The sequence below is a fragment of the Echinops telfairi genome, unplaced genomic scaffold, assembly GCF_000313985.2.
Source record: "Echinops telfairi isolate 266 unplaced genomic scaffold, ASM31398v2 ScPeMD7_7468;HRSCAF=8506_0, whole genome shotgun sequence".
Classification (NCBI taxonomy): Eukaryota; Metazoa; Chordata; class Mammalia; order Afrosoricida; family Tenrecidae; genus Echinops; species Echinops telfairi.
In genome coordinates, this window is record NW_022111369.1 from 35,947,927 (window position 1) to 35,960,150 (window position 12,224).

Sequence of the window (12,224 nt, forward strand, 5' to 3'; positions counted from 1 at the left end):
CTCGGCGCCCGGCGCGCTCCAGCCCTACCTGCGCCTCATGCGGCTGGACAAGCCCATCGGTAAGTCCGATGCCCGACGCGACGGAAAGCAGGGAGCCTGACTGTCTGCATCTAGGTACCTTGGGGACCCCGGGGACCTGCCACGCCTCTCCGATGGGTGACATCTCAAAGCAGGGAGTCAGTTCGCTCCCCGCACCAGTACTTGTTGAGCGGGTGGACCCCGCGGCAATCGCGTTCTTTCCTTGCCAAGATTCCTGGGGTCAGCACCTCCCCGTTTACGAAGATGCTCGATGCTCCCTGCCATCTTGCCAAGACCCCGAGGCAAACCATTAAGATCGCGTGGAAACTTAGGGCGCCCTGGCAGTGCCAGGCGCATAAACCCAGGGTTTGGAGGCATCAGGTCCCAACAGAGATGTCATCAGGTACAGTGCTTACGGGCTGCGCATCACTTCCCTGTCGCCTCCTACGGGCGGACTTCTAAATTAACACGCTCCCTGTACTTTCTGGTTTCTCTTCAGGGCACTTACTGTACTAACCTTAGGCATTCTTAGTTGATGGACTCATCCCTACAATGGAAGCTCTTCGCGAATGGGACGTTAACCCTTTCTCTTTTTAAAAATCAACACTAAACGTATCCATGGATTCCCGTTGCTGTTAGGACCTAAGGTGCACGTGTGCTGAGTAGAACAGCTGCCTACCGTTTTACAGGCCCTGGCCTTTTGGAAGCAGGTGGCCAGGGTTGCCTTCCAAGGCCCTGTCTGCTGTCCTTTCAGTTAGTAGCCAAGCCCTTCGCCTCTGTGCTGCCCAGGGATTCCAACAAATGCCTGTTACGTTGCTTAGCCTTGGTGTGGGAGCTAGGGACATGTCTTGCTTTCAATGCCTTCCCCCATCAAGTTGGAAAAAGACACAATATTTGTTGAACTCGGGAAGTATGGAATCAAACATTAGGTACAGACTCTGCACTGCAGGAAAAAGAAATTACTGTGGGGAAAAGTATCAAGAAAAACAAAATGTACTCCCAAGGCCACCTGCAGAAAGAACACAATCTTTGCGGTCAGGGGATTATCTTTGTTGAGTGTTAGGACGCTTATGCTATGATCCTGATCTGGAACACCAAGTCCATATAGAAAATAGCGTGAGAGCAGGCTGGATGAAGGAGCCTTGGTGGTGTGGTTATGCATTGGGCTGCTCACCACGTGGTCAGCAGTTCAAAACCACCAGCGACTCCACAGGAGAAAGATGAGGCTTTGTACGCCCAGTATTGGAAACCCCTAGGGGCAGTACTATTCTGTCTTATAGGGTCACTATGAGTCAGATTGAAGCAGTAGCTGCAACAATTGGCTCGAACAGAAGAACAATTGTGAGGACTAGGCAGTGTTTCATTTTGTTGTACATGGATGGGTCACTGAGATAAAGTTTATTGTGCTAACCTGGCTGATGAACACATGTGGGATTAATTGAAGGACAGAGGGATAAATGGCTTGGTGAGCCTTGTCTTTCTGGTTCTTTGGTCTCTTGTTCTCTGATGGTTGGACCAGGGTGCAGCTGCTTTAGCCAGTTCCCTGCTGGCAAGGCTCACTTCCTGCAAGACATCCCTGAGGAGAAGCCACATGGACCTACCTTGATGCAGCCCTGGGTGCTGGAGCAGCCGTGTGGAGACCCTTGCCAGCACTGAGATGCTTACACATTCACTGATTCAGCTTTCCTCCTGCAGTCGGCATCGTTGCATGTGTTTTGTGAGATGGAGGAGGACTTTGTGGATTGGTGTCGGACATAGGGCTAATGTTGGACTTGTGGGCTTGGGCAGTACTGGGTTGGTGTCAGGGTAGCCAGCCCCTAACAAATCATCACAGGTCCAATAGGCACAATTGTACAGCGATAATAAGTAAAGTTTATAGTAAAGTCATAGAAAATAAGTGATAGAGATTGAAATAATGGTGTCAGACACATTTCATGGTAGCACGCTCACCTCAGCTCCTCTTGGTGGTACAGGGCAGGAGAGAGAGAGAGTTTATTACTAATCAAGGCTTATATATCTTTTGGGGACGTGCAAGCCCCCTAATTACAGGTAAAGGCATATGTCCTAGGAAAGGGTTGTACTATAGGTAATACAGTAATGGGAGGGGAAAAATCTAGGGGTATACGTGCAATAGGACAAGGAGGGATTAAGGGTATACATGTGACAAGATGGGAGGGTCCTAAATTCATGATGGCAGCCTAACCTTGATTGCCATAGAGCTGGAGACTTTAGCCTAAGCCAGGGGTCCTCAAACTTTTTAAACAGGGGGTCAGTTCACGGGCCCTCAGACCCATTGGAGGGCCGGACTATAGTTTAAAAAAAAAAAACTATGAACAAATTCCTATGCACACTGCACATATCTTATTTTGAAGTAAAAAAAAAACAAATGGGGCAAAAACACCCAGCGGGCCAGATAAATGTCCTCGGGCGGGCCGCAGTGTGAGGACCCCTGGCCTAAGCTTTCAGGGGAAGCCATCCACTGAACCTCACAGCAGGAGTGAGCCCTACCCATTGTGGGAGAAGCAATGGTGTCCCCTTGCTCTGGAAGGCTGGAATCTTCAGGGAGATAACTTGACAATTATTTACCATTAGTTGCAAGCAATGTCCAGATGAGCTGGAGAACAGTCTTTATATCCCACAATTCCCTGTTTTGCTTTATATATAAAATTCAAAAGAGCCATGGGAGCCAAGTGGTTATTTCTATATGTTGAAAGCTGTCAGGCAAATTTAATGACCGAATTAATATAGCCAAAAAGTCAGGCTTATAGCAAACATCTTGAATCCAGGCATGGAGGGTAAAGTCCCCCTAAGCTCATCCGCTGTTGGAGAAAGGTATGAAACAGGCTGGATGTGCGGCGGAAAGAAATAGAGCAAATAGGAATGTCTGCTTCTGTAGGGAGATAGAATCAACCATGTGCTCACTTTAAGGCAGCACAGCTTTAAGGGGAGAAACTGTGGAAGATGATAGACTACTGCAGGGAAATGTCCTTGACGATATCTCCAACTACCAGAGTGGCAGTCTTCCTGCCGTGGAATACTACTAATCTTCCAGAATCCCTCTGTACCAGTCAGGGAATAAGTCCCAGTCTTATTTCCCTCAGTGCTAGTTTCCCACATTTCCCCCTTCTGTATTACATTTAAGATTTAATAGTGTCACAGAGGCAACATGGTCTCTCTTCATATCTCTTAGCTATATATCTCTATAGAAGTGACACAAGACTGCAGGCATCAAAATTATGATGATAAACAACACAGCCAGACTGGAACTTAAGCTGTATGAAATACTTTAAACCCAAGCTCGAGGATCCAACCCTTCCATGCCATTCATCAATTGCTTAGTCATATCAGAGCCAGGAGATGCCTCGAGTCTGTCTTTGAATGTTTAGAAAATATCCTTTTTAAGCTGATCAAAATCTAATGAAATGTTTCCCTTAAACCCTTGCAAATGTTTTCTAATCAAATCCCAATCATGCAATGTCATATTACATGGGTACGGGGTTATACAAAAACCAGTTATATTCCAATCACATTTTAGCATTAAATGATGTTGCAAGTCTATGATTTGATCTCCCAACCACTGGACAGTGTGCTGCAGCTCTGCCACTTCCCCCCCAGTTCACCATCCACCTTTGCCTGAGTGGCCCAGAGCTCATGTGCGTTCACTTGCCACTTTTGCACAAAATGTTCAGTTTTGATGGACTCTTGTAGAGCTCCCCCGCGACAGCAGCAGTGGTGGCAATGGCTATAAGTCCGATTATAGCTGCGATTAACATTCCCACGAATCGGCGAGGTCTTTTCAGCACCTCCGACTCCACTTGCATCATGAAGCATGATTCTGGACTGCTCTCCCATCTGCGCTTCATCTCCATCGGGATCCACACCCCCAGCTCTTTAGGATGAGGATGCTGTCTTTTGAAACGTTTAAAAGCAGAGCATGATTCGTGCAAGTGAACAATTTACAATTGGGAGATAACAATCATTTACCATTAGCTGCAAGCAATGTCCTAAGTCTACCATATGTATTTGGGGGAGATGAGCTGGGGAGTCATCTTTTTGTATCCCACAGGTTGGGATGTTTTCTTAATGTGCACTTACCCTTTATATAAAACTCTCTTATACATGAGTTTCTGTGGATTTGTTTCTCTAATGTACCCAGACCAACACAGTCACCATGAGTCAGAACTCACGGCACCTAACAGCAACAACAACATGACTCAGAACCAACTCGATGGCAGTAAGTTTGGGGGCAGCTAGAGAAAAGCTGAAGCTGAGAAGAATGGGCAGTGCGGTGGAAGATGTTGAATCTGAACCAGCTCACCTAGATTATGTTTGCGTTGCTGTTCACGGAATACATTAAAAAGCTTAAATACGGGGGGAGCAGGGAGGGAGGGGAAAAATGAGTTGATACCAAGGACTCAAGCAGAAAGCAAATATTTTGAGAATGATGAGGGCAACAAATGCTCTTGACACAGTGGATGTATGTATGGATTGTGGTAAGAGTTGTATGAGCCCCCAATAAAATGATTAAATTTTAAAAAGCTTAAATACATCCACTTTTGCCCAACCAAGACCCCAAATTAAACCTGATCTTTCACTTTTAAGGTTCATACACTATTTTGAAGTGTAACACTAGGAGTTCCAAAACTCTCCATTTAAGTGTGAAAGCAAACTGATTGATAGGCCCACACTTCCATCACTGGTATGGCTCCGGACCCTTCCTTCATTCTGCCCGATCCAGGCTGGTGGGCATAACTTCCGGGCCCCGTTCTTCCTTGAAACCCAGCTGGAATACTGTGCTTGGCGTCTCCATCAAAAAACTGCAGTGTAGGCTTATTCCAGGAATTCCAAATGGACCAACAGCTGCCATGATTCCCTATTCCAGTTAACCTGCTTTCTGCTGGAGGGCTGGGCCCCCTCAACATATAACCCATAAATCCATTGTCACCCGATGTGTGAAGAGCAGAACGGCTTCATACAGCTTTCTTGCTTATAACTTTTACAGAGGCCTGGCCTTTCTTCCACAGTGGGTTTTCACTACCAACCTCTAAGTTGTAGACGAGTGCAGACCGGTTGTACCGCGCAGGGACCTCACCGCCTAGCAAGAGGCGAGTTACAAAGGAGTTAGGAATAAAGCTGGAGCCAGCCGGGCAGGGATCTTCACTGCCTATCTGAGGGACCTTGGTTAACTTACTCCAGCCCTCAGGGCCTTCATTTCTCACCCATAAAGTAAAGATACAAATAATACTGATTTCTTAGGATTGTCATAAAAATTCATCAATATATGTTTAAGTGCTTAGGACAGTACTTGGCATGTAATAAATTTTTGTAAGTTAATGTACTTTAAAAGTAGGGAATAAAGACGATTGTGTTCATAGTTGTATATATTAAGAAGATACCAGCCTGCCTTATTCGATATTAAATAAATAAGATGACAATTTCAGGATGTTTCAAACAAGTTACTAATTGTACTAGTTACAATTCATTCAGCAAGCATGTTTTTTTAAGCCCCTACCATAGTCTAGGAACAAAACTTCAGCCATAATAGAATTGGAGGTTTGGTATTTCTTTATTGAGTTTCTTTTGTGGTGTAGTTTTCTATTCATTGCTTCAAGTTCATTAACGTTGGCCTCTCCTTAGTACTTGGTAAATCAAAGTAAGGTTCATTGTGGAGGAAGGTGGAGCAGCTGATCTGTATTATCATGAAGTTTCAGCAGGTGGCACTGTTTCTACTAAAATGACTAATTTTCTACTGCATTTATGGTTGATTGCTTTGTCGTTTCTGACAGAGACTGTTAACATTTGATTATGTTTATTTGTAGCACATATGTATAAATTCTCAACACGAATGGTAACTACTTTATAATTTGTGTTTTTCATTTAAGGATGTACCTTGAGGATCCCTGTATATCATTACATTGCAAAGGAATCTTTTTATAAGGCATTTGTATCTCATTATCACCTTACATATGCATAAGGTATTCTTTTATGCCAACTGCCCACCTTGTGGTTCGCCGACCATCGCATAAGCACTGTGCCACACCACCGGGGTTCCATGTGTGTGTTAGTAGTAAGTGAGGCCACTAGTGTGCGCATGTGTCATTTGAGTAAAAAATTTCAAATAGCCCTCCATAAACATTAGACCATTGCCCAACCCCACCAGAAATACCTGCTGGTGCTCAACTCGGGGCTTTGTCTGCAGACCTTCAGATTTTGCCCGCCCTGATAGGTGAGAAACATTATCTCCGTGTAGTTTTGAATGTCTGTTTCTCCGTTCCATACTTTCTCATGTGCATGAGAGAGACTTCTATTTTGATTTCTGAGAACTTTCTGTGTATGCTTTTTGTCCATTTTTAAAGTGGGACTATCATTTTCATCATTCGCACGTTCTATGAGTTCTTTACATAATTAGGAAAAACAGCCCTTTCTGTCACGAGTTGTGGACGTAGATTCTTCAGTTGTCACGTCTCTTTTGGCTTTGCTTTAGGCTTTTTCTGGATGTGGTATCTAAACCAATGGAGACAGTAATCTGAATGTGTATCCTCTTGTTTTTGCCTAGGGACCTGGCTGCTGTATCTGCCATGCACCTGGAGCATCAGCTTGGCCGCGGAACCGGGCTGTTTTCCAGACTGGTCTATGCTAGCCCTCTTTGGCACCGGAGCCGTTCTGATGCGTGGAGCAGGCTGTACTGTCAATGACATGTGGGACCAGAAGTACGATAAAAAGGTAACTGCTTCTTGCAAAGGAGGGGGCTCCTCTCAGGTCTGCTGAGTGACATGGTGGCATCACTTATAGATATCAGATAAAGCACTAAGATTATTGCGTGTCCTCGCCGAAATCCAACATACGAAATGTCAGTGGCATGGGCCACAATGTGCATACTTCATTATTCCTTAGTGAATTAAGGATTTGGAGGGCCAGGGATAAGGATGTGAGGAGTGAAGCTGAAAAATCCATCCTGAGCTGTTGAATGTCCAACAGAACTTCTGGCTGCCCCTTCCTCTGAGATGTATTTTGGCACCATAGTTCTTTAGTAGAGCGAATCCTAATTTAAGGGAATCAAGATAGGCTAATTAGCTTTTAGTATAGTTGTCGATTTGAAGAAGAAAGTTTTATTCTGATTTTTTTTTCTTAGAAAAGTAGCAAAGCTTGTTCTAAAAACTTTCAGGCAGAACAGAAGTGCAAAAAAATAGAATGTGAGAGTGCCTCTTATCCCTTCCTCCACAGATTTATTTTTTAAAAACCCAGTGAACAATTTGATGCATTATACTCTGAAATCTTATCTGAGCATTTTCTCATACGGATGTATACTTATTCCTTTGTTCCTCATAGACAGTTATTTTTCAGGGGCACAGAACAATCTTGTTGGTGCCAGAACCAACCTTAAATCATGACAATCTTAAATCATGACATACATGCACACAGAATCAAGCAAACTTCCCGTTTAAAAGAGACCCATAGTGAACCCTTACAGAAAGTGAATAGTTATCCCCAGCTTGCCTTTCATGTAAACCTGAAAGTTCTTAAAGCAAGATCTACCTACACTAATTATATATATACATATATATATATTATATATATATATAAAACAGTGTCGCATTAAAATATCTTTTCATTCAGCTAGTGTTGATTGAGTCCTTACTACATGTGAAATACAATGACAGGTTCTAGGATTTCATGGATTAAAAGTAGCCTTCATGACTCACATTGTAGAATTATAATACAGGTGCAGGATCGTCGGAATTGTGCCCACAGGGGGCTGTGGGAACTTGTTGTGGCCCCTACTTCTGCCGAAGGGAGAACTCCCCAGAGAAGGATACTCTTTGCGCTTCGTCAGGATAAGATGACGAAACAAGCGTAGACTGCAGAGCACAAGTCATTCCGGGCAAAGGGAACAGCAGGTACAGAGACCGGGCTCTGAGAGAAACGATACTAAGGACATACTGTGTCTCCCGACACACACACTTTGAAAAGCCAGTGGGGGAGCCTAGACTTCTCACCTTCGCCCAAGGCACCCCATCCTCTGGTGGGGTGATAGCAGAGAAACCGCGTCAGGTGCTGAGACTCAGGCAGACTTGGCCTGAAAGAGCTTCTCTTTTCGGCAGTGTCAGTGGAGACCACGTGGGGAGCGGAGCGTGGACTTGCACTCTCACTTGGCAGTCCCTTTGTTTCCTCTCCCACTCCCTGCTGGAGTGACCTGGTTAAGAGTTAAAGCTTTCACCCCTGCCCAGTAATAACCAGGCTCCCTGCTCCCTGCGGTGCTAATGAAAACAGGAAATAGGAACACAACCCTCTATTCCACCTACCAGGAGGTGTCAGTAGAGACCTGGTGGGGAGTCGGAACTACCAGCCCTGACCAGCAGGAATACAGAACCCCTCAAATCTCAGGTAGCAGTAGGTGAGTGACTTGCACATTTGCTATTCCACCTACCAGGAGGTGTCAGTAGAGACCTGGTGGGGAGTCAGAACTACCAGCCCTGACCAGCAGGAATACAGAACCCCTCAAATCTCAGGTAGCAGTAGGTGAGGGACTTGCACATCTGCACCACCTGGCAGTAATGAGGCGGTGCCCTTCTTTTCCCTGCGGGCCAAGAAAAGTCAGTGCAACAGGAGTTTGAAATAATAGCCAGTCTTGTGACATAATACTCAGAACGCTCAGGTTTCAGTCAATCCAGCTTGTCAGACCAAGAACCAGGAAAATCTCAACCTGAATGGAAAAAAATGTTAATAGGACTGTTCTAGAATATACCAAGAACTTTCAGAATCCAACAGTCAAAAAAATTTACAAAAATGGTTAAAAGACAGAGACCTTTCACTAAGGAGGTTATAATCAAATAAGTATGTATTCAACATCCTTAGCCTTTAGGAAAATGCAAATTAAAACCAAATGAGGTATTATAAAAAAAATAATGATGATTCCAAATGCTGTTAAGAATGCAAAAACCTGGACTGCTTAGATACTAGTTGTGCTGCTGAGATACAAAATGGTACAGCCGCTCTGAAAACAGCTTGTGGTTTTTGTTTCTGTTTTTAAATAAACATGCAACTACCTTATGCCCCAGCAGTGGCATTCCTGGATATTAATCCTAAAGAAATAAAAAACACTTGTGTTCACATAATATCCCATACATCGGTCTTTAAAGAGCAGCCTTAATTTGGAGTCCAAACTAAAAACAGCCCTAGATGTTCTGCAGTTAGTGAATGGTTATAAAGCACAGGACATCCATGGAAAACAAGTTAGCAATAAAAAGAAACGAATTATTGCTACAGTTACCTCAGTGATTCTCCAGAGAACTATGCTGAGAGAGAAAAACCGGTCTGAACAGGCCTCAGGCTGTATGTTCCATCTGTGTCGCAGTCCCGACACGAGAAAGGGCACGAAGGTGCACAGTGGTTGCTAGGAGCCCCGGAGGATATATCAGCTGTGATTATGGCAGGCAACATCCGTGATCCCTGTGGGGATAGGAACTCTGTATAGCTTGGCTTAAAATCTATTTTTTTAGATCCTACTCAGTGACCCGAAGCAGTGGGGGTGGGGGTGGGGGCGTTCAAACTGTTGACCTTGGTTAGCAGTCCATCAACAGGGCTACCAGAGCACTTACACCTTGACTGTCCATGGGGTACTCTACCGTAGGTTTACCAGATGTCCCCACTGAAGGAAACCTGATAAAGCACACCTAGTCTTTCTTAAAATGGCATGTCAACCATTAATTAAAAATGACTAATTAAGCATCTTAAATAGACGAAAGAATATATTCTACCCAACCAATTTTTCCCTTTTTAAAAAAATTGGTGTAGTTAAAATTAAGAATACAGTCATTTTTGTTTCCCCGCAGTGATTCACTCTCCTGAGGTAAAGGGGGACAGATTAGATCTTGTCCCTGTCCCCATGCAGCTCTTTCCTCATCAGATGAGCTCACGCTTTTTGCCAACATGCAGAAAAGCTTGGTTGACATAGTAAATTGGGTGTTTTACAGCTACTGAAAGGGGTTTTGACACATGAGTTTGAAAATGTTGTGTACGTCTCCTTTACGGGATGCAGTGAAAAGCAGGGCCGAATCATAATGCTTACTCAGCTCATAGTTTCTCCAAGGCCCCACACATCAATGTCAACATGTTCATGGCTCCGGGTTTTGCTAATACGTTGCATTAAATCGCTCATGCATTTCAGCAAAAAGTGAATTGCTCTAAGAGTATTGGGGGGGGGGGGTGTTTGTTGGTATAGTAACTCTGCTAGCAGAACTGATGGCAGTTAGGGCCACACATTGAAATACACAGATGCGGATCCTTTGATTCTGTTAAGTTGTGAGCATTCTGGATTCATAGAGTGTGTTTTGATCATCATGTTACATCATGTTTGGTCTTCTGATAGAGGGCTTGTTTGTTTTCAGCTTCCAAACTTAACTATTATTGTACTGCAGAGGTCGTGGAAATTTTTGGTTGGTGGTGTGGGCGGTGAGGCTGGATGGATGTGCTGTTTCTTACCACTGAGAACCTGTGGTGGTGATGAGCTACTGACCCCCCCCTGTGCCTCGGTTTCACAGACGTTAGACATGGCAGGAACGTTTGGGGGGATTATGAGGGCTCAACGGTGTGACTGGAGTATTGCTCCTAGAATAGTGGCACCGTATCCACACGTTCCAGCGGGAATAATGACACTGACCCAATAAAAGCACATGAAACAGCTGCAGTCGTCTCCGATTTGAAGCTGCAGGAGTCGAATCAAGGAGAAAAGATCCAGTCCTGGCTCTTGATTCTGGACATGAGTCATTACTCACAGTTTCTGACAAACTGTTGAATGGGCATGGTGCAGATCAGCTCAACGAGTATTTTCTGTACATCGTCAAGTATCCGGTGGGCCAGTCTTTGTCATGTGAAACAAACGGGCGTAGCTGTGTTCCCGTACAATCTTTTTATAAAGGCCAAAGTTTAAACTTGTTGCTATTTTTAAGTCACAGTGCATCACTTGCTCAGATTAAAATCTGTTTTCAACCATTTCAAAGTGTAAAATCCACTCCTTGCTCATGGTCTTTACAAAAACAGGCAACAGGCTGGGTTTGGCCCACTGAGACATTTAAATTATATAAAATTCGTGAAATTAATATTTGAATTTGCTGCATATTAATATGCCCTAGACACTGCAATTACCCTGTCACTGCCATTGCGTCAATTCTGATTCATGACAACTCTATAGGACAGGGTAGAACTGCCCCTATGAGTTTCTGAGACTGTAAATCTTTACAGTGTTTATCCTACCTCTCTCCAGTGGGCTTGGTGGTTTCGAACTGCGGACCCTGAGGATTGCAGCCCAGTACGTAACTGCTACGCCACTAGGGCTCACCCTAAGAGATGGGTGTGCTGTTTCCCTTACCTTTCTCTCTGGTTTCGAACTGCAGACCCTGAGGATTGCAGCCCAGTACGTAACTGCTGCGCCACCAGGGCTCACCCTAAGAGATGGGTGTGCTGTTTCCCTTACCTTTCTCTCTCTTCTTCGAGCGGTGAGTTAACTTATAAGTAGCTTCAAGCAGAATTTATGTAATTTGCCCCAAATCACACAACCAATAAGTGATGGAGCTGAATTCAGGTTCTGGGCTCTCTGATCTCAGATCTTGAGTTCTTTATTATTTTGTTTAACGGTTCTATCAACATATAATTCACATCTCATGCATTCAGTTATTCAGTCATATGAAAAAGAGTTGTACAGTCCTCATCACAATCCATTTTAGAACATTTTTTTCTTTTTATGCTCATTGCTATTCGTTTCCCTTTTCTCCCCAACCTCCCCTTGCCATACCCCCCAAGAAACCACTAATCCAGTTACTGCCTCTCCTGGATCCAGATTCTGAATCCTTAACTTCAGAACCACAGCAAGAAGCCCATCACTGCCATGCGGTCTACTCCGACACAGGTGCAGGGAGGCACTCCCGTGTGTGCAGGGCAGGCTGTGTTCCACAGGTGTACATGGGGCTCCACTCCCTTTTCTCTCCAGAGAAGAGAATCACTTCAGGAGGAACTAAAGTGACCCCACTTGCTTAATTTTTTTTTTAAACAAGATGAAGTTGGTTAGGTTGACTCTGATGAAAACTCAGGATCTGAGATCGGAGAGTGCACAATTGAATTCAGCTCCATCGCAACTCCAACTCCATTGTGTGGTTTGGGGCAAATTACGGAAACTCTCTGCCTGAACCTACTTATGAGCAGGTTGCCAG

General features: G+C 44.4%; 1 protein-coding gene across 1 annotated transcript in view; it reads left to right on the forward strand.

The window, feature by feature from the left end:
* Window position 1: 1 nt before the first annotated feature.
* Window positions 2–12,224, forward strand: part of COQ2 (coenzyme Q2, polyprenyltransferase) — a gene marked incomplete at its 5' end in the record, with an annotated part of 23,366 nt that continues 11,143 nt past the window's right edge. Inside the window, 2 exons of the mRNA XM_004703406.1 lie at window positions 2–59; window positions 6,575–6,741. Of these exons, the coding sequence (XP_004703463.1) occupies window positions 2–59; window positions 6,575–6,741 (225 nt within the window). The remainder of the gene's footprint in view (window positions 60–6,574; window positions 6,742–12,224) is intronic.